At 45.9% G+C, this 27,938-nt stretch overlaps 1 protein-coding gene and 21 non-coding genes across 22 annotated transcripts; all 22 read left to right on the top strand.

The window, feature by feature from the left end:
- Positions 1-45: 45 nt before the first annotated feature.
- On the top strand, positions 46-157 carry trnal-caa. The gene is made up of 2 exons: positions 46-83; positions 112-157. It is a non-coding gene; the product is annotated as a tRNA-Leu (tRNA).
- Positions 158-246: 89 nt separating this feature from the next.
- Positions 247-357, top strand: trnal-caa. The gene is made up of 2 exons: positions 247-284; positions 312-357. It is a non-coding gene; the product is annotated as a tRNA-Leu (tRNA).
- A 287-nt stretch (positions 358-644) lies between these two features.
- On the top strand, positions 645-717 carry trnak-cuu. Its single transcript has one exon. It is a non-coding gene; the product is annotated as a tRNA-Lys (tRNA).
- A 452-nt stretch (positions 718-1,169) lies between these two features.
- Positions 1,170-1,281, top strand: trnal-caa. Its single transcript has 2 exons — positions 1,170-1,207; positions 1,236-1,281. It is a non-coding gene; the product is annotated as a tRNA-Leu (tRNA).
- An 89-nt stretch (positions 1,282-1,370) lies between these two features.
- trnal-caa lies at positions 1,371-1,481 on the top strand. Its single transcript has 2 exons — positions 1,371-1,408; positions 1,436-1,481. It is a non-coding gene; the product is annotated as a tRNA-Leu (tRNA).
- A 287-nt stretch (positions 1,482-1,768) lies between these two features.
- On the top strand, positions 1,769-1,841 carry trnak-cuu. Its single transcript has one exon. It is a non-coding gene; the product is annotated as a tRNA-Lys (tRNA).
- A 464-nt stretch (positions 1,842-2,305) lies between these two features.
- On the top strand, positions 2,306-2,417 carry trnal-caa. Its single transcript has 2 exons — positions 2,306-2,343; positions 2,372-2,417. It is a non-coding gene; the product is annotated as a tRNA-Leu (tRNA).
- A 488-nt stretch (positions 2,418-2,905) lies between these two features.
- Positions 2,906-2,978, top strand: trnak-cuu. Its single transcript has one exon. It is a non-coding gene; the product is annotated as a tRNA-Lys (tRNA).
- A 464-nt stretch (positions 2,979-3,442) lies between these two features.
- Positions 3,443-3,554, top strand: trnal-caa. Its single transcript has 2 exons — positions 3,443-3,480; positions 3,509-3,554. It is a non-coding gene; the product is annotated as a tRNA-Leu (tRNA).
- Positions 3,555-3,643: 89 nt separating this feature from the next.
- trnal-caa lies at positions 3,644-3,754 on the top strand. The gene is made up of 2 exons: positions 3,644-3,681; positions 3,709-3,754. It is a non-coding gene; the product is annotated as a tRNA-Leu (tRNA).
- Positions 3,755-4,041: 287 nt separating this feature from the next.
- Positions 4,042-4,114, top strand: trnak-cuu. Its single transcript has one exon. It is a non-coding gene; the product is annotated as a tRNA-Lys (tRNA).
- A 463-nt stretch (positions 4,115-4,577) lies between these two features.
- trnal-caa lies at positions 4,578-4,689 on the top strand. The gene is made up of 2 exons: positions 4,578-4,615; positions 4,644-4,689. It is a non-coding gene; the product is annotated as a tRNA-Leu (tRNA).
- An 89-nt stretch (positions 4,690-4,778) lies between these two features.
- trnal-caa lies at positions 4,779-4,889 on the top strand. The gene is made up of 2 exons: positions 4,779-4,816; positions 4,844-4,889. It is a non-coding gene; the product is annotated as a tRNA-Leu (tRNA).
- A 287-nt stretch (positions 4,890-5,176) lies between these two features.
- On the top strand, positions 5,177-5,249 carry trnak-cuu. Its single transcript has one exon. It is a non-coding gene; the product is annotated as a tRNA-Lys (tRNA).
- A 463-nt stretch (positions 5,250-5,712) lies between these two features.
- On the top strand, positions 5,713-5,824 carry trnal-caa. The gene is made up of 2 exons: positions 5,713-5,750; positions 5,779-5,824. It is a non-coding gene; the product is annotated as a tRNA-Leu (tRNA).
- An 89-nt stretch (positions 5,825-5,913) lies between these two features.
- On the top strand, positions 5,914-6,024 carry trnal-caa. The gene is made up of 2 exons: positions 5,914-5,951; positions 5,979-6,024. It is a non-coding gene; the product is annotated as a tRNA-Leu (tRNA).
- An 89-nt stretch (positions 6,025-6,113) lies between these two features.
- On the top strand, positions 6,114-6,224 carry trnal-caa. The gene is made up of 2 exons: positions 6,114-6,151; positions 6,179-6,224. It is a non-coding gene; the product is annotated as a tRNA-Leu (tRNA).
- Positions 6,225-6,511: 287 nt separating this feature from the next.
- trnak-cuu lies at positions 6,512-6,584 on the top strand. The gene has a single exon. It is a non-coding gene; the product is annotated as a tRNA-Lys (tRNA).
- Positions 6,585-7,047: 463 nt separating this feature from the next.
- On the top strand, positions 7,048-7,159 carry trnal-caa. Its single transcript has 2 exons — positions 7,048-7,085; positions 7,114-7,159. It is a non-coding gene; the product is annotated as a tRNA-Leu (tRNA).
- Positions 7,160-7,249: 90 nt separating this feature from the next.
- trnal-caa lies at positions 7,250-7,360 on the top strand. Its single transcript has 2 exons — positions 7,250-7,287; positions 7,315-7,360. It is a non-coding gene; the product is annotated as a tRNA-Leu (tRNA).
- An 813-nt stretch (positions 7,361-8,173) lies between these two features.
- On the top strand, positions 8,174-8,284 carry trnal-caa. The gene is made up of 2 exons: positions 8,174-8,211; positions 8,239-8,284. It is a non-coding gene; the product is annotated as a tRNA-Leu (tRNA).
- A 5,076-nt stretch (positions 8,285-13,360) lies between these two features.
- On the top strand, positions 13,361-19,448 carry LOC117534000 (E3 ubiquitin-protein ligase TRIM21-like). The gene is made up of 2 exons (XM_034198033.1): positions 13,361-13,517; positions 17,671-19,448. The coding sequence occupies exon 2, from the start codon at positions 17,673-17,675 to the stop codon at positions 19,323-19,325; it is 1,653 nt and encodes a 550-aa protein (XP_034053924.1). The 5' UTR covers positions 13,361-13,517; positions 17,671-17,672; the 3' UTR covers positions 19,326-19,448.
- The last annotated feature ends 8,490 nt before the right edge of the window (positions 19,449-27,938 follow it).

Here is a 27,938-nt window from a genome sequence, read left to right as displayed (position 1 = left end):
TTTTAAAAAGACATTTTAAACTTTAGGCAGAAATATTGGTTTTATGTCAGGATGGCCGAGTGGTCTAAGGCGCCAGACTCAAGGTTGACTCCTTCCTCAGTGAAAAGGGACTTCTGGTCTCCACATGGAGGCGTGGGTTCAAATCCCACTTCTGACAGTGATTTTTACCTGCAGGTTACATTGCTGCGTTTAATGTCTGTTTACAAGTGATTTGTAAAGTTGAGACTGAATAATGCAGATATTTGTGTCAGGATGGCCGAGCGGTCTAAGGCGCCAGACTCAAGGACTGGCTCCTTCCTGAGCAAAGGGACTTCTGGTCTCCACATGGAGGCGTGGGTTCAAATTCCACTCCTGACAGAGTGTTTTACCTGGGCTTTAGCCACCCGTTGGGCCGTAGCTTTTTAGGGTGTATTAATCCTAGATCGTTCGGACCAGTTTTTTCAAAACCTAGAACCTTTCACCTCAAGGTTGGGTTTGTTGGGTCAATGTGTGCACGGCAGAACTAGGGCAAAACGAGAAATGCTAGAGAAGGGTGTTTTGGATTGCCCTTCAATCAAACTCTGGAGCCCTTTTTTCGCAATCGGAATGCAATCGGCTCTTCCATCTGAAATGGAAAATGTTGGCCTATAATGGCACTATTGCTAGCCCGGCTAGCTCAGTCGGTAGAGCATGAGACTCTTAATCTCAGGGTCCTGGGTTCGAGCCCCACGTTGGGCTGCAGTATTTTAGGGTGTCTTGATTATAGATCATTCAGCTCAGTTGTTTCCAAACCTTGAACCTTCACCTCCAGGTTTGGTTCATTGAGTAAATGTGAACACCCCAGAACTAGGGCAAAATGAGAAATGCTAGAGAAGTTTGTTTCAGATTACCCTTCAATCAAGCTCTGTAGCCTTTTTTTTGCAATCGGCCCTTCCATCTGAATTTCTAAACTTTGATAAATAGATCAGTGGGTGTTGTATTTCAAAGTTCCCATAGGTCAACCAGTAAACCTTTTATTTCTGTACAGCAATAAAAGTCAGAAAACCCTTATAATGAAAAACCCTTACAATGCAAATATATGATGAATAGCTCAATGGGCGTTGATTATCTAAGTCACCAATGAGTCTGTCCACTTTTAATTTAGTTTTTAAAAAGACATTTGAAACTTTAGGCAGAAATATTGGTTTTATGTCAGGATGGCCGAGTGGTCTAAGGCGCCAGACTCAAGGTTGACTCCTTCCTCAGTGAAAAGGGACTTCTGGTCTCCACATGGAGGCGTGGGTTCAAATCCCACTTCTGACAGTGATTTTTACCTGCAGGTTACATTGCTGCGTTTAATGTCTGTTTACAAGTCATTTGTAAGGTTGAGACTGAATAATGCAGATTTTTGTGTCAGGATGGCCGAGCGGTCTAAGGCGCCAGACTCAAGGACTGGCTCCTTCCTGAGCAAAGGGACTTCTGGTCTCCACATGGAGGCGTGGGTTCAAATTCCACTCCTGACAGAGTGTTTTACCTGGGCTTTAGCCACCCGTTGGGCCGTAGCCTTTTAGGGTGTATTAATCATAGATCGTTCAGACCAGTTTTTTCAAAACCTAGAACCTTTCACCTCCAGGTTGGGTTTGTTGGGTCAATGTGTGCACGGCAGAACTAGGGCAAAACGAGAAATGCTAGAGAAGGGTGTTTTGGATTGCCCTTCAATCAAACTCTGGAGCCCTTTTTTCGCAATCGGAATGCAATCGGCTCTTCCATCTGAAATGGAAAATGTTGGCCTATAATGGCACTTTTGCTAGCCCTGCTAGCTCAGTCGGTAGAGCATGAGACTCTTAATCTCAGGGTCGTGGGTTCGAGCCCCACGTTGGGCTGCAGTATTTTAGGGTGTCTTGATTATAGATCATTCAGCTCAGTTGTTTCCAAACCTTGAACCTTCACCTCCAGGTTTGGTTCATTGAGTAAATGTGAACACCCCAGAACTAGGGCAAAATGAGAAATGCTAGAGAAGGGTGTTTCGGATTACCCTTCAATCAAGCTCTGTAGCCTTTTTTTTTGCAATCGGAATGCAATCGGCCCTTCCATCTGAATTTCTAAACTTTGATAAATAGATCAGTGGGTGTTGTATTTCAAAGTTCCCATAGGTCAACCAGTAAACCTTTTATTTCTGTACAGCAATAAAAGTCAGAAAACCCTTATAATGAAAAACCCTTACAATGCAAATATATGATGAATAGCTCAATGGGCGTTGATTATCTAAGTCACCAATGAGTCTGTCCACTTTTAGTTTAGTTTTTAAAAAGACATTTGAAACTTTAGGCAGAAATATTGGTTTTATGTCAGGATGGCCGAGTGGTCTAAGGCGCCAGACTCAAGGTTGACTCCTTCCTCAGTGAAAAGGGACTTCTGGTCTCCACATGGAGGCGTGGGTTCAAATCCCACTTCTGACAGTGATTTTTACCTGCAGGTTACATTGCTGCGTTAATGTCTGTTTACAAGTCATTTGTAAAGGTTGAGACTGAATAATGCAGATTTTTGTGTCAGGATGGCCGAGCGGTCTAAGGCGCCAGACTCAAGGACTGGCTCCTTCCTGAGCAAAGGGACTTCTGGTCTCCACATGGAGGCGTGGGTTCTAAATCCCACTCCTGACAGAGTGTTTTACCTGGGCTTTAGCCACCCGTTGGGCCGTATTCTTTTAGGGTGTATTAATCATAGATCGTTCAGACCAGTTTTTTCAAAACCTATAACCTTTCACCTCCAGGTTGGGTTTGTTGGGTCAATGTGTGCACGGCAGAACTAGGGCAAAACGAGAAATGCTAGAGAAGGGTGTTTTGGATTGCCCTTCAATCAAACTCTGGAGCCCTTTTTTCGCAATCGGAATGCAATCGGCTCTTCCATCTGAAATGGAAAATGTTGGCCTATATTGGCACTATTGCTAGCCCGGCTAGCTCAGTCGGTAGAGCATGAGACTCTTAATCTCAGGGTCCTGGGTTCGAGCCCCACGTTGGGCTGCAGTATTTTAGGGTGTCTTGATTATAGATCATTCAGCTCAGTTGTTTCCAAACCTTGAACCTTCACCTCCAGGTTTGGTTCATTGAGTAAATGTGAACACCCCAGAACTAGGGCAAAATGAGAAATGCTAGAGAAGGGTGTTTCGGATTACCCTTCAATCAAGCTCTGTAGCCTTTTTTTTCGCAATCGGAATGCAATCGGCCCTTCCATCTGAATTTCTAAACTTTGATAAATAGATCAGTGGGTGTTGTATTTCAAAGTTCCCATAGGTCAACCAGTAAACCTTTTATTTCTGTACAGCAATAAAAGTCAGAAAACCCTTATAATGAAAAACCCTTACAATGCAAATATATGATGAATAGCTCAATGGGCGTTGATTATCTAAGTCACCAATGAGTCTGTCCACTTTTAGTTTAGTTTTTAAAAAGACATTTGAAACTTTAGGCAGAAATATTGGTTTTATGTCAGGAAGGCCGAGTGGTCTAAGGCGCCAGACTCAAGGTTGACTCCTTCCTCAGTGAAAAGGGACTTCTGGTCTCCACATGGAGGCGTGGGTTCAAATCCCACTTCTGACAGTGATTTTTACCTGCAGGTTACATTGCTGCATTTAATGTCTGTTTACAAGTCATTTGTAAGGTTGAGACTGAATAATGCAGATTTTTGTGTCAGGATGGCCGAGCGGTCTAAGGCGCCAGACTCAAGGACTGGCTCCTTCCTGAGCAAAGGGACTTCTGGTCTCCACATGGAGGCGTGGGTTCAAATCCCACTCCTGACAGAGTGTTTTACCTGGGCTTTAGCCACCCGTTGGGCCGTATTCTTTTAGGGTGTATTAATCCTAGATCGTTCAGACCAGTTTTTTCAAAACCTATAACCTTTCACCTCCAGGTTGGGTTTGTTGGGTCAATGTGTGCACGGCAGAACTAGGGCAAAACGAGAAATGCTAGAGAAGGGTGTTTTGGATTGCCCTTCAATCAAACTCTGGAGCCCTTTTTTCGCAATCGGAATGCAATCGGCTCTTCCATCTGAAATGGAAAATGTTGGCCTATAATGGCACTATAGCTAGCCCGGCTAGCTCAGTCGGTAGAGCATGAGACTCTTAATCTCAGGGTCCTGGGTTCGAGCCCCACGTTGGGCTGCAGTATTTTAGGGTGTCTTGATTATAGATCATTCAGCTCAGTTGTTTCCAAACCTTGAACCTTCACCTCCAGGTTTGGTTCATTGAGTAAATGTGAACACCCCAGAACTAGGTCAAAATGAGAAATGCTAGAGAAGGGTGTTTCGGATTACCCTTCAATCAAGCTCTGTAGCCTTTTTTTTGCAATCGGAATGCAATCGGCCCTTCCATCTGAATTTCTAAACTTTGATAAATAGATCAGTGGGTGTTGTATTTCAAAGTTCCCATAGGTCAACCAGTAAACCTTTTATTTCTGTACAGCAATAAAAGTCAGAAAACCCTTATAATGAAAAACCCTTACAATGCAAATATATGATGAATAGCTCAATGGGCGTTGATTATCTAAGTCACCAATGAGTCTGTCCACTTTTAATTTAGTTTTTAAAAAGACATTTTAAACTTTAGGCAGAAATATTGGTTTTATGTCAGGATGGCCGAGTGGTCTAAGGCGCCAGACTCAAGGTTGACTCCTTCCTCAGTGAAAAGGGACTTCTGGTCTCCACATGGAGGCGTGGTTTCAAATCCCACTTCTGACAGTGATTTTTACCTGCAGGTTACATTGCTGCGTTTAATGTCTGTTTACAAGTCATTTGTAAAGTTGAGACTGAATAATGCAGATATTTGTGTCAGGATGGCCGAGAGGTCTAAGGCGCCAGACTCAAGGACTGGCTCCTTCCTGAGCAAAGGGACTTCTGGTCTCCACATGGAGGCGTGGGTTCAAATCCCACTCCTGACAGAGTGTTTTACCTGGGCTTTAGCCACCCGTTGGGCCGTAGCCTTTTAGGGTGTATTAATCATAGATCGTTCAGACCAGTTTTTTCAAAACCTATAACCTTTCACCTCCAGGTTGGGTTTGTTGGGTCAATGTGTGCACGGCAGAACTAGGGCAAAACGAGAAATGCTAGAGAAGGGTGTTTTGGATTGCCCTTCAATCAAACTCTGGAGCCCTTTTTTCGCAATCGGAATGCAATCGGCTCTTCCATCTGAAATGGAAAATGTTGGCCTATAATGGCACTTTTGCTAGCCCTGCTAGCTCAGTCGGTAGAGCATGAGACTCTTAATCTCAGGGTCCTGGTTTCGAGCCCCACGTTGGGCTGCAGTATTTTAGGGTGTCTTGATTATAGATCATTCAGCTCAGTTGTTTCCAAACCTTGAACCTTCACCTCCAGGTTTGGTTCATTGAGTAAATGTGAACACCCCAGAACTAGGTCAAAATGAGAAATGCTAGAGAAGGGTGTTTCGGATTACCCTTCAATCAAGCTCTGTAGCCTTTTTTTTGCAATCGGAATGCAATCGGCCCTTCCATCTGAATTTCTAAACTTTGATAAATAGATCAGTGGGTGTTGTATTTCAAAGTTCCCATAGGTCAACCAATAAACCTTTTATTTCTGTACAGCAATAAAAGTCAGAAAACCCTTATAATGAAAAACCCTTACAATGCAAATATATGATGAATAGCTCAATGGGCGTTGATTATCTAAGTCACCAATGAGTCTGTCCACTTTTAATTTAGTTTTTAAAAAGACATTTGAAACTTTAGGCAGAAATATTGGTTTTATGTCAGGATGGCCGAGTGGTCTAAGGCGCCAGACTCAAGGTTGACTCCTTCCTCAGTGAAAAGGGACTTCTGGTCTCCACATGGAGGCGTGGGTTCAAATTCCACTTCTGACAGTGATTTTTACCTGCAGGTTACATTGCTGCGTTTAATGTCTGTTTACAAGTCATTTGTAAAGTTGAGACTGAATAATGCAGATATTTGTGTCAGGATGGCCGAGCGGTCTAAGGCGCCAGACTCAAGGACTGGCTCCTTCCTGAGCAAAGGGACTTCTGGTCTCCACATGGAGGCGTGGGTTCAAATCCCACTTCTGACAGTGATTTTTACCTGCAGGTTACATTGCTGCGTTTAATGTCTGTTTACAAGTCATTTGTAAAGTTGAGACTGAATAATGCAGATATTTGTGTCAGGATGGCCGAGCGGTCTAAGGCGCCAGACTCAAGGACTTGCTCCTTCCTGAGCAAAGGGACTTCTGGTCTCCACATGGAGGCGTGGGTTCAAATCCCACTCCTGACAGAGTGTTTTACCTGGGCTTTAGCCACCCGTTGGGCCGTAGCCTTTTAGGGTGTATTAATCATAGATCGTTCAGACCAGTTTTTTCAAAACCTAGAACCTTTCACCTCCAGGTTGGGTTTGTTGGGTCAATGTGTGCACGGCAGAACTAGGGCAAAACGAGAAATGCTAGAGAAGGGTGTTTTGGATTGCCCTTCAATCAAACTCTGGAGCCCTTTTTTCGCAATCGGAATGCAATCGGCTCTTCCATCTGAAATGGAAAATGTTGGCCTATAATGGCACTATTGCTAGCCCGGCTAGCTCAGTCGGTAGAGCATGAGACTCTTAATCTCAGGGTCGTGGGTTCGAGCCCCACGTTGGGCTGCAGTATTTTAGGGTGTCTTGATTATAGATCATTCAGCTCAGTTGTTTCCAAACCTTGAACCTTCACCTCCAGGTTTGGTTCATTGAGTAAATGTGAACACCCCAGAACTAGGGCAAAATGAGAAATGCTAGAGAAGGGTGTTTCGGATTACCCTTCAATCAAGCTCTGTAGCCTTTTTTTTGCAATCGGAATGCAATCGGCCCTTCCATCTGAATTTCTAAACTTTGATAAATAGATCAGTGGGTGTTGTATTTCAAAGTTCCCATAGGTCAACCAGTAAACCTTTTATTTCTGTACAGCAATACAAGTCAGAAAACCCTTATAATGAAAAACCCTTACAATGCAAATATATGATGAATAGCTCAATGGGCGTTGATTATCTAAGTCACCAATGAGTCTGTCCACTTTTAGTTTAGTTTTTAAAAAGACATTTTAAACTTTAGGCAGAAATATTGGTTTTATGTCAGGATGGCCGAGTGGTCTAAGGCGCCAGACTCAAGGTTGAGTTCTTCCTCAGTGAAAAGGGACTTCTGGTCTCCACATGGAGGTGTGGGTTCAAATCCCACTTCTGACAGTGATTTTTACCTGCAGGTTACATTGCTGCCCTTTAATGTCTGTTTACAAGTCATTTGTAAAGTTGAGACTGAATAATGCAGATTTTTGTGTCAGGATGGCCGAGCGGTCTAAGGCGCCAGACACAAGGACTGGCTCCTTCCTGAGCAAAGGGACTTCTGGTCTCCACATGGAGGCGTGGGTTCAAATCCCACTCCTGACAGAGTGTTTTACCTGGGCTTTAGCCACCCGTTGGGCCGTAGCCTTTTAGGGTGTATTAATCATAGATCGTTCAGACCAGTTTTTTCAAAACCTAGAACCTTTCACCTCCAGATTGGGTTTGTTGGGTCAATGTGTGCACGACAGAACTAGGGCAAAACGAGAAATGCTAGAGAAGGGTGTTTTGGATTGCCCTTCAATCAAACTCTGTAGCCTTTTTTTCGCAATCGGAATGCAATCGGCTCTTCCACCTGAAATGGAAAATGTTGGCCTATATTGCCACTTTTGCTAGCTCAGTCGGTAGAGCATGAGACTCTTGATCTCAGGGTCGTGGGTTCGAGCCCCACGTTGGGCTGCAGTATTTTAGGGTGTCTTGATTATAGATCATTCAGCTCAGTTGTTTCCAAACCTTTAACCTTCACCTCCAGGTTTGGTTCATTGAGTAAATGTGAACACCCCAGAACTAGGGCAAAATGAGAAATGCTAGAGAAGGGTGTTTCGGATTACCCTTCAATCAAGCTCTGTAGCCTTTTTTTTGCAATCGGAATGCAATCGGCCCTTCCATCTGAATTTCTAAACTTTGATAAATAGATCAGTGGGTGTTGTATTTCAAAGTTCCCATAGGTCAACCAGTAAACCTTTTATTTCTGTACAGCAATAAAAGTCAGAAAACCCTTATAATGAAAAACCCTTACAATGCAAATATATGATGAATAGCTCAATGGGCGTTGATTATCTAAGTCACCAATGAGTCTTCCACTTTTAGTTTAGTTTTTAAAAATAAATTTTAAGCTTTAGACAGAAATATTGGTTTTATGTCAGGATGGCCGAGTGGTCTAAGGCGCCAGACTCAAGGTTGACTCCTTCCTGAGTGAAAGGGACTTCTGGTCTCCACATGGAGGCGTGGGTTCAAATCCTACTTCTGACAGTGGTTTTTACCTGCAGGTTACATTGCTGCGTTTAATGTCTGTTTACAAGTCATTTGTAAAGTTGAGACTGAATAATACCATTATCAATGGTGTGATGGCGGCAGCAGCGGCAGCAGCTTGGCGTGGGGGTGCCAGCTTCTCCGGTCATACTAAATCAGAAGTTTACCGAACAACTGATAATAAGGTGATTGTGGAAGACGAACTTTTGAACTTCCTTGTCATCAAAATGAAAACTCTGAATCATGATGACATTGTTTTATTGGCCTCAAACAATTTCAACTCTGAGTGGATCGAAGCCTCGAAGAATATACTGTTTGAGCTGTGTCCTCAAACGACGCAGCGCTGTGTTACACACAAAGGAGCACAGAAAGACACTAACAATATAAAAGCGTGCTTGAATGTGCTAAATGAATGTGGGGAGAATATACCAAGATTCGTCTCCCACTATCTGGATGACCTCCCACCAGTTTCATACGACCACATTGATGTCTCAGCATTGCTGGGGCGGTTGGAACAGCTGAATAAGGACATGTGCTGTGTGAAAAAAACGCTCGATGCTCAAACTGATGCCTGCGAGGGTCTGCGAGTGACGACCATGGCCATCGATGACCGGGTGTCCGCAATTGAGAAGCCCTGTGGATCTACTGGCGTGGTCCCAGGGGCGGGGTATGTGAGGCCATGCAATCAAGCGCGGCCAGCAGCTGTGTGTGCGCTGACCAGGAGGTAACAGTGGCTGGAGGAGGCTCCAGCAGCTCTGTGGGATCCGTGTCTACACCACAGCCACCAAAGTCTCCTTTGTGGTCCCGTGTTGTGAAAGAAGGACACAGAAGCAAGGTGACACCTGTGCATAAGCCAGCAGCAAGACAACGGGGAATTCAAGCGCCACTGAAACGGGAGAGGAAGAAAACGGGTATAGTTGGAACTGGCCCAGTGAGTTCTAACGTACAAGTTGTCATCACAAAGATGGTGAGTGTGTTTGCCACTAAGTTTGCCCCTCAACTGGAAGCTAACATGCTAACTGAGTATCTGAGTGAGAAACTTGGCCAAGCAGTTACTTGTCGGAAGATCGAGTCGGCACAGAGTAGGTTCAGCTCATTTCACGTCACTGCCGAATGCAAGGAAGTGGCAGAAATGTATGACCCAGAGCTGTGGCCAGCTGGCACCTATGTCCGACGCTATTATGAGCCAAGACGGCCTGCTAGTGGGGTGCTTGTGGGGGATAGCACTACTACAAACAATGTGGTCGCTACTGTACAACACGGGAATTCTGCATCTGCTGATGTAAATGACGATAGTACATAAACAATTGGATGCGGGTGGTGTCATATAACACACGTGGCCTACGTGTGGGGCACAGTGCTGGTGATAAAGCGAGGCGGCTGGTTGTTGATAAACTGTTGGAGGAATGTGATATTCTGTGCTTACAAGAGACATGGTTACCTAAGCAAGATTTGGAAAGGCTGAATACACTACATGCTAATTTTCATGGAGTTGGAGAATCAACGACTGATCTCTGTGATAAAATTGCCCATGGCAGGATACCTGGTGGTGTGGCGATTCTCTGGAACAGTAAATATGATCCTTTGGTTACAGTGGTAAGATTGGACGTCGACTGGGCCATTGGTATAGAGATCAAGTATGAAAATAGGTCATTTATTATCGTAAATATTTACACACCTTATGAATCATATGAAAATGAAGATGAATATCGCAATAGAATGGCATTTGTTAACGCATACATTAAGGATAATGCCACAACCTGTGTGTATGTAGTGGGGGACTTGAATGCTGACATTTCGGATGATAAATCTCTGTTTGGCAAATGTTTACTGCATTTTTGTAACGATAATAATCTCATACTGTCAAGTAAATCTCTTTTACCTGAGAAAAGCTTTACATATATTAGTGAAGCATGGCATACTGTGTCATGGCTAGATCACTGTATATGCACAGCTGATGCACATGCTTCTCTGGACAACATTGACATTTGTTATGAGTTGGCCACTACAGATCACATTCCTTTTGTATTGACCCTAAATGTTGAAAATATTCCGGTGCTATCTGTTGATGACAATAACACATACACAGGGAGGCTGGATTGGTCAAAGTTAAGTGAGAAGAATATTAATCACTATACCTCACTCACTGACAAATCATTAGACTTGGTTGTAATTCCTAGAGAAGCAATGCTGTGCAGTGACACCAACTGTAAAAATGTGCAGCATGGTAGTGATCTATGTTCTACATATGATCTTATTATTGATGTGTTAAATGCTTCAAGTAAGGGTTTTTACAACGGTAAGAAAAAGGAGCATAGTATAAAACCTGGATGGAATGAACATGTGTCTGAGCTACACTCTGCTGCTAGAGATGCTTTTAAATTCTGGGCCGAATCAGGAAGGCCGAGACAGGGGTCTTTGTTTGAACATAAACAGTCCACTAATGCCAAATATAAGTATGCTGTCCGCTTCATTAAAAAAAAAGAGGACACAATGAGGGCTGACTCACTTGCCAGAAAGCTGCGCAACAATAGTTGCTCTGATTTCTGGAAAGAGGTGAAAGTCATAAACAGCTGTAAGACTCCCTTACCGTCTTCCATTGAAGGAGTGTGTGGGTCAGGCAGCATCGCAGAACTGTGGCGACAACACTATTATGAGTTGTTCAACTGTGTTAAGAGTGATGCATTTGTGGTTGAAAAGGTTGACTCCACTGAAAATGTTACAGTTAGATCAGAGGAAGTCTACAACACTATAATGAATCTAGAAAATAACAAAGCTTGTGGCCCGGATCTCATCTCAGCTGAACACTTAAAACATGCCAGTCTTAGGCTTGCTCCTCTTCTTGCTCTACTGGTTTCCTTAATCATGGTGTCTTACCAAATTCCATGTTATCTGTGCTACTTGTGCCAGTCATCAAGGATAAAGCTGGGAAGATTAATGGCATTGATAATTACAGACCCATTGCTTTAGCTAGCATTCTCTCCAAAGTGTTGGAGAAAATTCTGTTGGATAGGCTGGAAAGGTATATTATCACTGCTGACAACCAGTTCGGTTTGAAAAGAAAACACGGCACAGATATGTGTATTTTTGCTTTAAAAGACATTATAGCAAAATATAGAAGCCATAATTCCACCTTGTTTCTGTGTTTTATTGATGCTTCCAAGGCATTTGATCGACTGAATCATTACAAATTATTTGACAAAATGTGCCAGAGAGCGGAACCCAAGTACATAATAAGGATCTTAGCCTTTTGGTATGCACATCAGACTATGAGGTGAAGTGGGGCCATACTGTGTCTGAACATGTTGATGTTGGTAATGGGGTCAAGCAAGGTGGGATTTGATCTCCTTTGTTGTTTCATCTGTACATGGATGATCTGTCGAGGAAACTGAACTTGTGTAAAACTGGCTGTGTCATCGGTGCTACTGTTGTCAACCACCTTACGCAGATGATTTAATCATCTTTTCCCCGTGCAGTGCTGGCTTACAGCAGCTTCTGAGGACTTGTTCCCAGTATGGAATTGATTTTAATATTAAGTATAACGCCAAGAAGAGTAACATCATGATTGTACGAAGTAAAGAGGATAAAAAGGCTGTATTTCCTCATTTTATTCTCAGTAGCAACATTCTTCTTGTGTGCAGTGAGATCAAGTACCTTGGTCATTATATTTCTGATGATCTCACAGATGACAAAGACATCCATAGACAACGCTGCAAACTGTATGCCCAGGCAAACATATTAATGCGTAAGTTTCACAAGTGCTCTGTAGATGTCAAGGTATCACTTTTTAAAGCTTTCTGTACACCATTGTACACGGCTCACCTGTGGAGTAACTACACGGCTCACCTGTGGAGTAACTACACGGCTCACCTGTGGAGTAACTACACGGCTCACCAGTGGAGTAACTACAAGGCTCACCTGTGGAGTAACTACAAGGCTCACCTGTGGAGTAACTACACGGCTCACCTGTGGAGTAACTACACGGCTCACCTGTGGAGTAACTACACGGCTCACCTGTGGAGTAACTACAAGGCTCACCTGTGGAGTAACTACAAGGCTCACCTGTGGAGTAACTACACGGCTCACCTGTGGAGTAACTACACGGCTCACCTGTGGAGTAACTACACGGCTCACCTGTGGAGTAACTACAAGGCTAGAAGCATGCAAAAACTAAAAGTTGCATACAATGATGCTTTACGGTTGCTGCTGAGGGTACCAAGACTGCACAGTGCCAGCCAGCTGTTTGTTAACTTGGGGGCATCTACCTGTCAAGCCCTTTTAAGAAAATGAATGTACAAATTCATGTGTCGCCTAGTAGACTCGGACAATTATGTTATTTCGATTTTAATTAACCCTGTGAAGAGTTCTACTCGGTTCTCTTCCATGATTTGGAGACCTTGGCGCAACAGCCTCTACAGACAGTGAGCATGTGTGGCTCGCTGTGATTGGACTGATTTTATGCTTTTATCTGTTTGTTTTTATCTGTTTTGTGTTTAGCTTTTTATCTTATTTATTGATGTGTGTTTTGTCTTTTTGTGTGATATGGACCTTGAGTCTGGAATAAAGATTGGAATAATAATGCAGATTTTTGTGTCAGGATGGCCGAGCGGTCTAAGGCGCCAGACTCAAGGACTGGCTCCTTCCTGAGCAAAGGGACTTCTGGTCTCCACATGGAGGCGTGGGTTAGTGGAGCACGCGTGGGAAACTGTGGCAGATGTGACATTTCTGCATAAGCTGAATGGGTGCTGCATTTGTGCGTCAGATGAGGCCCCACGCAGTCTGCGTGATCTGCGTGTAGGGAGGGGCGGGCCTGGTGCCGTGGGTCCACATTTCTGATATTAGGGACACAAATCTGGATCAGCTCCGTTGTTCCCCCGTTTTTAGAGATGTGGGTACGGAGGAAAAGAGAGAGGGTTTTATTTTCTGACACTTTGTGAGTCTCCTGACACACCGGGGACACACCGGGAACATATTTTTGTATAAAAGACACCAAAAAGTGCATTTTGCATGATAGGTCCCCTTTAATGCCCTCCCCATTGAGTGATACACCCTCACTCACAGAGCTGCACTGAGAGGAGGAGCAACACTGAAACACGAGAGCTTCAACTTCACAGAAACGAAAGTGAAAGTTAGTGTGAGCAGAGCTGCAGTCCAGACCGCGTCTGTTTCTCTGAAGAAACAACTGAATCCAGCAGCTTCTTCTCAACAACACAGCAGAACCTCTGCAAACTCAGTGAGTTCACTGCAGACACAACGCCTCACTCAACATGAGACAAAGAACTGTAGGAACTGCAGTTAGCCCAGGCGTGCTAACAGCTAACTAGCCTAGCTCAGGTTGTTTGGGAGGTCTCTCTTTGTGTAGTCTGTGAAGGCACAACATTGACATTGTACAACTTATTTAACTGTTATACACTTTGCTCAGCAGCCCTGATCTTATAACCCTTTTTTATCAACTTCACTGTAGTTACTGCTGTCTGTCTTTTTCTTTTTTTAATATCAATGTGGGGTAAAAGGTGGATTTACAAATGGTTAAGGACTGGGAAGTGTTATGATGTAGTGGTGGGAATTTTTAGAGAATGTCTAACATAATGTATGGGTAGGATAAGTAGACAGTTTTGTTTCTTTTACGTAGTGGGAATGTGAGCTATGTTCGGGGTGCAGACCCTCTTATCCTCTGAGGATGAAGTTGCTCTGTTCCTGCATTTTAGATCGTATTTGACTTTCTTTATTACTTTGTTCAATATAACAAAAGAGGAACTTTCTACATGACTCATTTATCAGTTTCTCTGAAGGGAATTATAATTTCTGCCACCAGCAGCAAAGCTGATAATTGACAATGTTTCAACATCAGGTATAAACTCAAAACCTAAGGAATTCCTCTCAGGGTAACTCTTTAAGAAGCCCTGTTATGCTTTCCTGTTGGGTTCTATAGGTTTCTGTGCATGTCAATGGTCTGCAAAGGCTCAAATCCACGTGTTCCCTCCGGAGGGAGTTTCTTCTCTTTGAATAACTAACAGGCAGCTAATACACATGCTGCAGTCATTTAAAGGTCTCCTATCATGTAAAATGCACTTTTGTATGTCTTTTATACATAACTATGTGTCCCTGGTGTGTCCCGGTGTGTCCCCGGTGTGTCCCCGGTGTGTCCCCGGTGTGTCAGGAGACTCTCAAAGTGTCAGAAATAAACCCCTCTCTCTTTTCCTCCGTACCCACATCTCTAAAAACGGGGAACAACGGAGCTGATCCAGATTTGCTGCGTCATGACGACATTACTAAAATGTGGGCGGGCTTTAGACCCACGGGCCAATCAGAAACGTTGCTGTCAGAAACAATGAGACGTTTTCTGGAAGTAATATGGTCTGTTTACATTAGCATGCTAACACTCAGAGCTAACCTGTACCGGAGAGAGTGGCCGTTTCTCAATCGCGAGGATACTGGCTTCCAAGCCAATATTTCAAGGATGCTACGTCATCGAGTGCCGCCGAAGGACTGTTCCAATGTCCAGCATACTTGGAATTCCACCGAGGCCACGTCCTTGGTTTGGGGGAAATGTCGAGGCTGCACATGGGTAGACTTTGCGTCCTTAAAATCCCCACAATGCTTTGCGCACGGACCAATTTCAAAAACCCTTGCGGAGAATGGCTGAACCGACGCAGCACACATTTAAATGTAAGTATGTAGTGGCGTAGAACATGTGTTGGTAAATATGTGACTTTGTTAAATTTGTTATCACCAAAAATGTGTTCCTGAAAGTAAAGCAAGTTCATAATTAGATAGACATCGTGAGGTATTTATTTTCGGTACAGTTTATGTTGAAACCGTTAGAGAGAGTGGCACACTTGTTAGCCTGTTCCATTCTTCTTCGTTTTCCGAAGCCCTGGCTTGGAAGCATACTTGCTTCGTTTCTGAAGGAAGTGACTTGGAAGTACGCGACTACCAAGCCAGCATCCTCGCGATTGAGAAACACCCAGTATGTGTAAAGAAGCAGGAAGTAAAAAGGAAGTCACCTTGTGGTAAACCTGAGAGAGAGAAAGAGTTTGAGCTCCATACTGTTTCAGAGAGAATCCTTGATGTGGTTTGGAACATGATATGGAGTTTCATCACACCAGCATTTAGCTGAGTTTCTGCTGGGAGAATTCTCTTGCATGAACTCTCCTCTATTTTAAAAAATTTCTAAAGCTACTGACTCAGAATCAGCACTTTAGCAACAGGGCTGAAATAGAGGGGGATGAGACTAGAATGGGTGATCTGTTTGGTATTTTGAGCAAAACACTTCAGAGACAGGTTTTGTATAGATATGGCCCTGTAACATATTGTTCAAATACAGAATAATATGTGACTGGTAGCAGGCAGGGATCAGAGGCTATGATTACATATATTGTGATGCATAATGCTGCGTTCACACCGGACGCGATGCGAATTTTCGCTTTGCTTTAATCGCTCTTATCGCATCGCTCTATACGCTCGAGTTTCACCGCGGCTGTCAGCTGTGTTTACTCGCATCATTCAAACAAGACGTGCTGGCTCGGGGGCTACAACTACAACAAAATGAACATATTTTACCGTGATTTAATTGTAATACACGTTTCTAAATGATGCCGAAGTAACAACATACTGATACCGGTTAGTAAAAACCATGAATTAATGCTTTGACAAGTCTGCAGACAGACGGCAGGCGAACAACCTTTTTTAAATGTGTTTTCTAAATGGAGATTGGCTAAGCTAATGTTGTATATGCTCCGACCGTCCCCACTCACAACAACGGCCTATACAGACATAAATAAAGCAGCGACTGTATTCGCCATGACACAGACAGTCTGTGGTTTGTACTTGTTTAACTTTTGTCAAGTTTCTGAACAGATATGAGGAGCTGTGATCTCTGAGTACTAAGAGCTAACGGCTGATGTTTTGGTTTTGTGGTTCTACGTCAGTGACGGCAGGCTGAGATCCTCACCGCTGATTGGCTACCGCGAGATCGCGTCACGGGAATTTGACGCTCGAGTTGAAAAAATTGAACTCGAGCGGTTATCGCGGACCCCTCCAATCACCTCAATCGCCGCAACATTCGCATCAACCGCTTCATGCTCGCCGTCGGAGCTAATTCGCATCTGTCCGCATCTCTGCATTGACTTTACATGTAATTGCACCGCCCCCAAACATCGCATCGCGTCCGGTGTGAACGCAGCATTAGACTTTCAAAAATAGTCCATAGACTTTTACTGTGACAGAACAAAAAGTGGTTTTGTGTTGTTTATGGGCCACAGAGTTATCGCAGGCAATTCAATTAATGACTATATCTTCACTTCTAAAAGGGGCATATGAATAATCTTGTTATCAAAGCAATGATACACCTGTGAGTTGGCTGCAGACTACATTATTTATAGTGAAACCTTTAATGATGGGATAGTAGCCCAAAACCTTTAGGGATCCAAACCACAATATATCATAAGTACCCTGTGTCAGGATAGATGCAAATGTAGTGAAACTTGACATTATTTAGAGAGGCTTAGCACAGGTAGGTCCAGGCAGACTCACCTTTGGGTAAATTTGGTTACCATCAGTGCCATTTGACCTTTCTCAGGTAACGCACTGTAAAACTCATTTTTATTTAATTGAAATATCACTTTAGGTATTCATTCCATCCAAATACAACTGTTTTTGACCTTTTTTTAAAAATCACCCAGACCTCAATACCCTTTTTGGCCACAAAGCGTAATGCTGTGCAGTTGCCAGGCAGACCTGCATTTTGGAGGCCCTTCCTCTGGAACCCATTGGTCGATTTGGGTGATTGACACCTCTTTGTAACCGTTAGGGGGGCTTGAATTTTGAATTGAGCCGTCCCTTATAGATACAATCTCTTTAGGTATGCACACGCACACAATTTTGAATTGCGCCGGCCGTGGGATGCAAGATGACGACAACTCCGGCTCCGGGTCGTCTGCACTGGCCGGGAATGCTGGCGGAGGATCGCTCTCTAGGCTAACGCATGGCGCCAACGCAGGCTCGGGCTGAGAGCCAACGTTAAGGCTCGCCGGCAGTACACTTTGTTCCATCACAGGAACACGCTTTGCTGGCGGCGAAAATAATTCCACCTCCTTTTTACTTTTCTTCAGTTCAATCGATAAAAACTCTCGATCTTCTCTCGAATTATTATTATTTGTGGACGTCCTCAGCTCGAGTTCAGGACGTTCCGAGCTGAATAAGGGCGTCAAAGGACAGCAAGACGCCCGCCTGGCGGAAATGCTGGGTTCAACTGTAAAGTGATTTAACTTTGAAAGCAAACAGTGAGCTTTTAGTGTCAGCTTTATTACATTAAGTATGCATACCGTATTTTTTACTACATTTTGTTAAAACGTTTTTTTTTTTTACCCATTGTGTTCTTACAGACATGTCTGCTGCCAGCTGTCTGCTGACTGAAGATCAGTTTCTGTGCTCCATCTGTCTGGATGTGTTCACTGATCCAGTCAGCACACCATGTGGACACAACTTCTGTAAAGCCTGCATCTCTCAACACTGGGATTTTGCTGTCCAGTGTCAGTGTCCCAACTGCAAAGAGGTGTTCAACATAAAGCCTGAGCTGCGCGTCAACACGTTCATCTCTGAGATGGCTGCTCAGTTCAGACGGTCAGCTCAACAGAAAGCCAGCAGCAGCAGCTCAGAGCAACACGTTGTCAAACCAGGAGAAGTTCCCTGTGACGTCTGCACTGGAACCAGACTGAAGGCCCTGAAGTCCTGCCTGGTGTGTCTGCAGTCCTACTGTGAGACTCACCTGGAGCCTCACCTGAAAAACACAGGCTTAAAAAGACATCAGCTGATTTACCCTGAGGAGAACCTGGAAGGCAGGACGTGTGTGAAGCACGACAAACTGCTGGAGCTGTTCTGTAAGAGCGACCAGGTGTGTGTCTGCATGCTCTGCACTGTTTTAGACCACAAGATGCATGATGTTGTTCCTCTGAAAGAAGGATATGAAGGAAAGAAGGCTGAGCTGCGGAAGACAGAGGTTGACATTCAGAAGATGATCCAGAAGAGACGACTGAAGATCCAGGAGATGAATCGCTCAGTGGAGCTCAGTAAGGAAGGAGCAGACAGAGAGATAGCAGATGGTGTTCAGGTCTTCGTCGCTCTGAAGGAGTCTGTTGAGAGAAGCCAGGCCGAGCTCATGGACACCATCAAAGAGAAGCAGAGAGAGACAGAGGAACAGGCTGAAGGTTTCATCAAAGAGCTGGAACAGGAAGTCTCTGAGCTGAAGAAGAGAAGCTCTGAGGTGGAGCAGCTCTCACGCTCTGAAGACCAGCTCCACCTCCTCCAAAGCTTCACGTCCCTGAGCGCTGCTCCACCCACCAAGAACTGGACAGAAGTCAGGGTCCGTCCACCTTCATATGAGGGGACTGTGAGGGGAGCTGTGACTCAGCTGGAGGAGACGCTCAGGAAACAGATGAAGAAGCTGCTCGAGCTGAAGAGGGTCCAGCGGTATGAGGTGGAGGTGACTCTTGATTCTGATACAGCTCATCCCAGCCTCGTCCTGTCTGATGATGGAAAACAAGTCAACTGTGGTGATGTGAAGAAGAATCTCCAAGACAATCCAGAGAGATTTGATTCTTGGGCTTGTGTCTTTGCAAAGCAGAGTTTCTCTTCAGGGAGATTCTACTACGAGGTTCAGGTCAAAGGGAAGACTGACTGGGATTTAGGAGTGGCCAAGGAGTCGATCAACAGGAAGGGAAAGATCTCACTGACTCCTCCGAAAGGTTACTGGACGATATGGTTGAGGAATGGAAATGAGTACCAAGCTCTTGCTGGTCCTGGGGTCCGTCTCTCTCTGAAGTCTCAGCCTCAGAAGGTGGGGGTGTTTGTGGATTATGAGGAGGGTCTGGTCTCCTTTTATGATGTTGATGCTGCAGCTCTGATCTACTCCTTCACTGGCTGCTGCTTCAAAGAGAAACTCTATCCATTCTTTAATCCTTGTAACAACCAAAGTGGTCAAAACTCTGCCCCTCTGATCATCTCTCCTGTCAATCATCCTGAGCAGGCATTACCTCATTAGACCATTTGATTTTAAATCAGGTTCAATATAATTTAAAGGTCTCCTATCATGCAAAATGCACTTTTTGATGTGTGTTATACATAAAGATTTGCCCCCGGTGTGTCCCCGGTGTGTCCCCGGTGTGTCCCCAGTGTGTCAGGAGACTCACAAAGTGTCAGAAAATAAAACCCTATCTCTTTTCCTCCGTACCCACATCTCTAAAAACGGCTAACGGGGGAACAACGGATCTGATTTAGATTTGCGTCCGATATGACGTAATATCTGAAATGTGGGCGGGCTTTACACCAACGGCCCTATCAGAAAATTGCTGTCAGAAACAATGAACGATGTGTTTTGTATGTAAAATGGTCTTTGTTTACATTAGCATGCTAACACTCGGAGCTAACCTGTACTGGAGAGAGTGTGTGTGAAGAAGCAGGAAATCAAAAGGAACTCACCTTGTGGTAAACCTGAGAGAGAGAAAGAGTTTGAGCTCCATCCAGTTTCAGAGAGGATCCTTGATGTGGTTTGGAACATGATGTGGAGTTTAATCCCGGCAGAACTGAACTGTAGCTGCCGTGTAATTCTGAGCAGGCATTAGCTCCCCCTCCTCTTGTTTTTTTTTTCAAGCTAAGGACCCAGAATCAGCTCTTTAGTAACAGGCCTGAAATAGAGGGAAATGAGGGATTTCTAAAATGCATGATCTGTTTCGTATTTTGAGCAAAACACATCATAGACATGTTTTTATATTTTTTTATATATCTGAGACCCACAATATATGCCTACAAATAGCATGGAGGAGACCTTTAATGTTATAAATGTATATGTTTTAGGGGATGCGCGTTGTATACACTGTTTTATCAGATTGTGATCATTGCATCTTTTTCTGTAAATGTTTTCATTGCCACTGAAACAGCTCACCAATTCTAACGCATCATTGAGATTATCTGATGAATTCTGAAAACTGCATTACCTGCCTTTGAAACTGTAATATCATAGAATAAAAGCATGTGAAATAAGTATATGTACTTTTCTTACTTTGTGCCAAATCTATCACCATTATTGTCTAATCGTTGTATACCTGATTGATTACCTGAATATGTCCTTTAGAAAAAACTGGCATCAAGCCTAAATATCTTTCTACCTTTTTCCATTTTTTAGACCACAATTAAAAACGTTTTCACGAGAGTTTGCGAGAGCTTTTATTTTAAAAGAACTTTGCAAGAGTTCCTCCCCGGCAGCTCTCTTTTGAGAGAGTGAAACGTCACAGATTACCCGTCATGTCTGGCTGTCAGAGCAGAAGTACCCGTATGTGCGCTCATAGAGCATGCGCCCCTTAAGCCCCGCCTCCTGACATTAAGCCCCGCCCCCCAAGCTCCCACTCTCGGCTCACTAGAATGAATGGAGAGAGAAAATAAATCTAGATTCGGCTTTTAGTGCATTTTACAACTTTAAGGACCGAATGATTTTATTAAGGGCTATACAATTGTTCGTAGTTTATTTACTTTAAAAAATAATCCAGCGATTTACAGACGTCTCTTTCCCCATGTTAGTCAATGGGAAAAAGTATTTTTGGGCCGGGTGACGTCACGGACTGATACGGAAGTTGCAGTACCGCCGTTTGGACACAACGAATATTGGGCACAGAGTCCGGCGCACTTCCTGGGGGCTTGGCTCAGTGAGGTAAATAGCAAAACAATAGAGCATGCTGGGAGTTGAACCACTGACCCTCAGGTTGGAAAACATCCATTTACCATTAAGTCATACACACATATTGCATTAACATCTCTTACATTAAAAGCTACCTTCGAGCTTTATAATCTGTTCAATGGTATTTTACCTTTTAAGTATTTGTCTGTTACAATGCAAAACATTTCTTTCATGACATTTTAAATATTGTACACTTTGACATGAGGAGGAGAGGACTTGACAGAGGAGATATTATAAAAACATTTGTTGAAACTCATCACAGTCCAATTTCTTACATGTATTCAGAAAAACAAGAGGCGCTTTCACACCGGAGTGCTTTTCCCAGGAATAGTTCCGATAGTTCTTGAGATTTTGCTTTCACACCAAAAAGATCTGGAACTAGAACTTAGTTCTCGGGAAACTTTTCACCCCTTGTTAGTGCCTGCTAGAGAGGTGGTACTTTCCTGGCGAGAAAAGGTTCCAATCTCTGATTGGCTGGGCGAATTGCAAACCACGGCCCGTAACCCTCCGAAAAGTTTTGTGAAGCCGCCATTTTATTTGCTCGCATTAGCATTATTAGCATTAGCCCAGCGCACCAACGGAGAGAGACTAATTTATGGGAACACAAAATAAAACGTGGGAGCGGTGGAGATGAGGATACGCCGTGAAGTGGTTTGCGGCCTGCCAGTAAACCCAAAGCAGAAGAAGAAGAAGAGATGTCAGCGGCTTCATTTGCGTAATCCTCCCTCAGGGACTTATTCCGGTGAGAATGCGATTTACTAGAAAGTTCTGGGACTAAAGAGTTCGGCGGGACAAAGTACTGGGAACCAGGGCCGTATCCACCATTGAGGTCACCGAGGTCCAGACCTCGGTAATTTTTTCCGAGCTGTGTACATAACTAAACTTGTGAAATAACTGCACTTAAAGGGATTCTTTACTTCCACGACTTACTGACGATGGGGGCGCTGCATAACTACGTAGCCTCGATTAAAGCAAACAGAAGAAGACGAGACGTATCAACAAACCTCCGCAGCCGGGGCCCTTTCTCATTTCTCTAACTCCCCTCCTCGACTCCCCTCCTCGACTCCTATCCTCAAGACTTAGTCCCGCCCACAGGAGATGCGAACGGAGGAGTCGAGGAGGGGAGCCGAGGAGAGAGGAGGGGAAGCAGCAGGCGGTTAGAGGAAATGAGAACTCCTCTCCTCTGAGCGGTCATTTTAAAGACACGTCCATTAATGATGACAGGAGGCACAGCCCTCTGTCTGATGGACAGATGTGTTCATGACCACTTCTATATTTACTTTGATTCATTCACAGTGCGGTGTAATGAGACAATAACAGGCTACAGATGAGGGGACACACACACACATATATATATATATTTATATAAATATATACAATTTCAGAATCAAACAGAGCACTCTCATAATAACGTAACACCCCCCCCCCCCCCCCCCCCCCCCCCCCCCCCCCCCCCCCCCCCCCCCTCTCTGGTCGCTACAATGAGGGAAATAAATTACGGGCCAAAAGTTTTATTTACAAGTATTACAAGTAAGCAGAGGACACCAAACCAACTGAGACCTGTCTGTCCGCCGCATCTACGCACTGTACAACACACACCTACAGCTCCTAAAGCATATCAGCCGTTGTGTATTTTATTTTGTGAAGCACTAAATGGTTTTGGAAAAATATCGACTCTTTGTTTGTAGTTATCTAGTAAACTAAAGCAAATACAGAGAGTTGGCCTGTTCTACTGAGTGATATATATTATACAAACTGCTCTGCTTTCTGCACGGACCTCACAGCTGTTCTCTCTGTAAACATCGCGTCGCGAGCAGTTAATAAAATAATATCCAGGGGATGCATGCAGAGCTGTCATTGGCTGAGATAAGTAAGAGGACCGTGGAGGACCCATCAGTGTCTCCTCGGTTAGAGCTCCTCCAGAGAGCCTCCTCGACGCTCGATCCTCGGTCCTCGAAGTGCATTTAGAGAAATGAGATGTCCTTCAACATGGCGCGCCAAAATTAATTTCCGGGTCACTACCGGAGGACCGTGGAGTCGAGGAGGGGGATTTGATGAAATGAGAAAGGGCCCCGGACTTGTATCGGAGCAGCGGAGGAGTGATGAGGTATCTAGAGATCTGAGTCCAGCGAGCTGGACATCCCATAATAGTCTGTGGCTAAGAGGAAGAGCTGTCTTTGAGTCAGAAGGTCGTGGGTGCAATGCCAGCAGTTACATGTTGATTTATCCTAGTTTGAATTGTGCTGCTTGTTAAATTTGTGTTATCTCACTGCTAAAGTGGAGAAGAGCTTCGAAATCAAAGATCTCCAACCTGTTAGAAATCCCATCCATTACACTCCTGATACTGAGTATTAGGTAGAAGCAAAACCTTGAATCCTTTAAATCAGCCTAATAATAAGAATAATACATTTTATTTCTATAACGCTTTTCTTGAACCCAAAGACGCTTTCAGCCTACTATCACCTAAAGAACATATCTAGGATTAAAAGACTAATGTCACAGCAGGATCTGGAAAAACGTGTCCATGCTTTTATCTTCAGTAGACTCGACTACTGCAATGGTGTCTTCACAGGTCTCACTAAAAAATCTATTAGAAAGCTTCAGCTGATTCAGAACGCCGCTGCTCGAGTCCTCACTAACACTAAGAAAGTGGATCACATCACTCCTGTTCTGAAGTCTTTACACTGGCTTCCTGTGTGTCAAAGAATAGATTTCTAAATACTGCTGCTGGTTTATAAAGCACTGAATGGTTTAGGCCCAAAATACATTTCTGACCTCCTGCTAAATTATGAAGCATCCAGATCTCTCAGGTCTTCAGGGACTGGTCAGCTTTCTGTCCCCAGAGTCAGAACTAAACATGGAGAAGCAGCGTTCAGTTATTATGCTCCAAATATCTGGAACAAACTCCCAGAAACCTGCAGGTCCGCTGCAACTCTGACTACTTTTAAATCCAGGCTGAAGACTTTTCTTTTTGTCGCTGCTTTTAATTGAACTATTCATATCTTAGACTGCACTGTAACTTTTATCCATGTACTTTTTCTTTTAATGTTTATTTTATTAGCTTTTCTTTTTAATGACTGATTTTAAATGCCATTTTCTTAATGTCTTTCATTTGTTGTAAAGCACTTTGAATTGCCTTGTGTTGAAAAGTGCTATATAAATAAACTTGCCTTGCCTTAATAGCAACACAATTGTGTACCTTAATAAACTTTTATATCTGGCTCTTGTGTCGTGTCTTAATATTGTCCTCTCTCAGATGCATTTGTGAAAATTAATCAGATTTCTTCCAGTGTCACTTTATATAAATGCAGTTTTCAAGATATTACTATCCAACAAGTCCTCCAACTCATACGACCAAATGGGTCGATTGTTTAAGCCCTTATTACGACCAAATATGTCGTTTGTTCAAGCGCTTAATACGACCTATAATTACGTTTTAAAGTTGTCGGCCTCTAGTGCTCCAGTTGAATGCTGTAGTGCCGTGAAAAGAGAGTCGGAGGCGGTGTATTAAGAATGGAGTTCCAATCTTTATTATCCATTACTTTCAGAGAGGTTAACACATGCACTGCTCTGCCTGATGAGCTAGCAGGAATGGCAGCTAAAGCTACAGGTGTTCCCCACTAAAGGGTCCGTGTGGCAACACAATAAGCAAGGTGAATTATGTCCAATAACGTGTCACCACACAAGCCCCCCCAGAATTCACACATAAACAAAATCAGCATGGCGGGGAGGAACGACACGCCGACCCCCACGACTCCTGAGCACGGGAGTCGGAAAAGTGACTCCCGCCTGTGCGGCCCCCGGAAGGGGAGGGACCGGAACAACAGGTCTTAAATCCGTGACAGGGGACGAGGCCGGGGGGCGGCCCCGTCGCGGAGGTCGAGCCAGCACCACAGGCTGGTCCAAGTCCAGGTGAGCAGCCTTCACCCGGTCCACCGAGACGTGCTCGGCCTTGCCACCCAGGTCGACCACCAGGTGCTTGTCCCCGTGCTCCAAGACCCGGAAAGGCCCATCATAAGGGGGCTGCAGGGGGCCTCTGTGCGCATCGTGCCGGATGAACACGTGCTCCGCCGAGCGGAGCTCTGCGGGAACCTGGGACACCTGAGTACCGTGCTGAGTAGTAGGGATCGGAACAAAGGCCTCAGCGGCGTCACGCAGGAAAGCCCGCTGGGCCGACGCCGACCAGGGAGCCGATGCATTTGGGAGGAAATCCCCCGGAACTCTCAGCGGCTGACCGTAGACCATCTCCGCTGTAGAACACTGCAGATCTTCCTTAGGTGCGGTCCTCAGGCCCAGCATCACCCAGGGCAGCTTGTCGACCCAGTTACCGTCCGTAAGGCCGGCCTTGAGGGCCGCCTTCATGGAGCGATGAAAGCGCTCGCAGAGACCGTTAGCCTGAGGGTGGTAAGCGGTAGTCCTGTGCAGCTTAACCCCCAAACCGCCTGCCACAGCGTTCCGGAGCTCGGACGTGAACTGAGAGCCCCTGTCTGAGGAAATGTCTGACGGGGTGCCAAAACGACACACCCACGTTGCAATGAAGGCCCGGGCAACGTCTGCGGCTGATGTCGAAACGAGCGGAACCGCCTCCGGCCAACGGGTCGTTCTGTCCACCATGGTGAGGAGGTAGGAAAACCCCTGAGAGGAAGGCAACGGACCAACCAGGTCAATGTTGACGTGATCAAACCTCCTCTCAGGCACCAGGAAACGTTCCAACGGGGCCTTCGTGTGGCGGTGCACCTTAGCGCGTTGACAAGCCATGCACTCCCTGGCCCAAGTCCTCACGTCCCTTTTCAGTCCTTGCCAAACGAACTTCGCCGCTACCAAACGGACCGAAGGTTTAACGCCGGGGTGTGACAGGCCGTGCACAGCCTCGAACACAGGACGCCTCCAGCTGGCAGGGACGACAGGCCGCGCCAGGCCCGTGGCGACGTCACACAGGAGAGTAATGCCCGCGTCGCCGAACACCACGTCCTCCAAGCGCAGCCCCGCGCTCTCCACCTTCAGGGCCTGGACGCCGGGATCTGTGACCTGGTCTGCCGCCATGCGAGTATAGTCCAGGCCCAACTGGACGGCACCGATGACGACCCTGGAGAGGCAATCAGCAACCAGGTTCGACTTGCCAGCCACGTGCTTAATGTCCGTAGTGAACTCCGATATGTAGGACAGCTGCCGCTGCTGACGTGCCGACCAAGGCTCCGCCACTTTTGACATGGCGAAGGTGAGCGGCTTGTGGTCGACAAACGCCGTAAATTCACGGCCTTCCAGCATGAAACGGAAGTGCCGCACGGCCAAATAAAGTCCGAGGAGCTCCCGGTCAAAGGCGCTGTATTTGCGTTCTCTAGGCGTCAGCTGGCGGCTGAAAAAGGCGAGCGGCTGCCAAGCGCCCTCCACCCACTGCTCGTGCACTGCGCCGACCGCGTAGTCTGACGCGTCCGTGGTGATGGAGATGGGAGCCGTAGATTATGGGTGTGCCAGCAAAGCCGCCTGAGCCAACGCGGTCTTGACCTCAGCAAAAGCGCCGTCCGCCTCTGCTGTCCAGTCGATCTCCTGGACGGGGGTCTTGCCTTTCAACGCTTCATACAGCGGCCGCATGATGTGTGCGGCCCGGGCGATGAAACGGTGGTAGAAAGTCACCATCCCCAGAAACTCACGGAGCGACCGGGATGTGAGCGGGCGAGGAAACGCCGCAACAGCCTCCACCTTCGCTGGCAGAGGTGTCGCACCGCCCTTGGTGACGCGGTGCCCCAGGAAATCGATGTCCGACACCCCGAACTGGCACTTTGCAGGATTGATGATTAATCCGTGTTCGTTGAGCCGTGTGAAAAGGGCTCGGAGGTGGGACAGGTGCTCCTGCACTGAAGCGCTGGCGACGAGTATGTCGTCGAGGTAAACAAACACAAACGGCAGGTCCCGCAGCACCGAATCCATCAGGCGCTGGAACGTCTGAGCGGCATTCTTGAGTCCAAAAGGCATCCGCAGGAACTCAAAAAGTCCAAAAGGCGTTATCACTGCTGTCTTGGGAATGTCCAGGGGGTGCATGGGCACCTGGTGGTATCCACGCACCAGGTCCACCTTGGAAAACACCCCCGTACCGGCCAGATGCGCCGAAAAGTCCTGAATGTGCGGCACCGGATAGCGGTCAGGCGTAGTGGCGTCGTTGAGTCGGCGGTAATCCCCGCACGGGCGGAACCCGCCGTTCGATTTGGGAACGACGTGCAGGGGGGAAGCCCAAGGACTGTCGGAGCGGCGGACAATGCCCAGGCGCTCCATGGTTGCGAACTCCGCCCTCGCTACAGCCAGCTTAGAAGGGTTCAACCGCCGGGCCCTGGCGTAGACAGGAGGCCCTCCGGTAGTGACGTGGTGTTCCACGCCATGCTTAGTGGTAAGCGCAGAGAAGGTGGGTAGCGACAGGTCTGGAAACTCGGCCAACAGTCTGAGAAACGTGTCTGCACCTGACAGCGAGCCTGACAGCCTGTCAGCCCGTCGTACGCTGCGCTGCCAAGTGTGCACACGAGGGAAGAAAACGTTAAGGCATCAACCAAACGCCTATTCTTAACGTCCACTAAGAGTCCATGAGCACACAAAAAATCCGCTCCGAGGAGGGGAAAAGAAATGTCCGCTGTCACAAAATCCCAGCTGAAACGCTGTCCTCCGATGCACAAACACATAGGCCTCACGCCGTACGTGCGAATGGGACTGCCGTTAGCCGTCGTCAATCGCGGTCCGTGCCCCCCACGGGCGACGTCTTCACTCGACGCTGGAACTACGCTCCGTTGAGCGCCCGTGTCACACAGAAACAAGCTCCCCGAAACGCTGTCGCTGACGAAGAGGAGCCTGCACGTGCCGCCGACGCTCAGAGCCACTACTGAGCGCCGGCCCCTCCGTTTCCCGGGGGTTTGTAGCTGCACGGAGCGATGCATCTCT

This window comes from Gymnodraco acuticeps, unplaced genomic scaffold (assembly GCF_902827175.1).
Source record: "Gymnodraco acuticeps unplaced genomic scaffold, fGymAcu1.1, whole genome shotgun sequence".
NCBI lineage: Eukaryota > Metazoa > Chordata > Actinopteri > Perciformes > Bathydraconidae > Gymnodraco > Gymnodraco acuticeps.
Note: the sequence above shows the minus strand (reverse complement) of the source record. Positions and strands in the feature narration are given on the sequence as shown.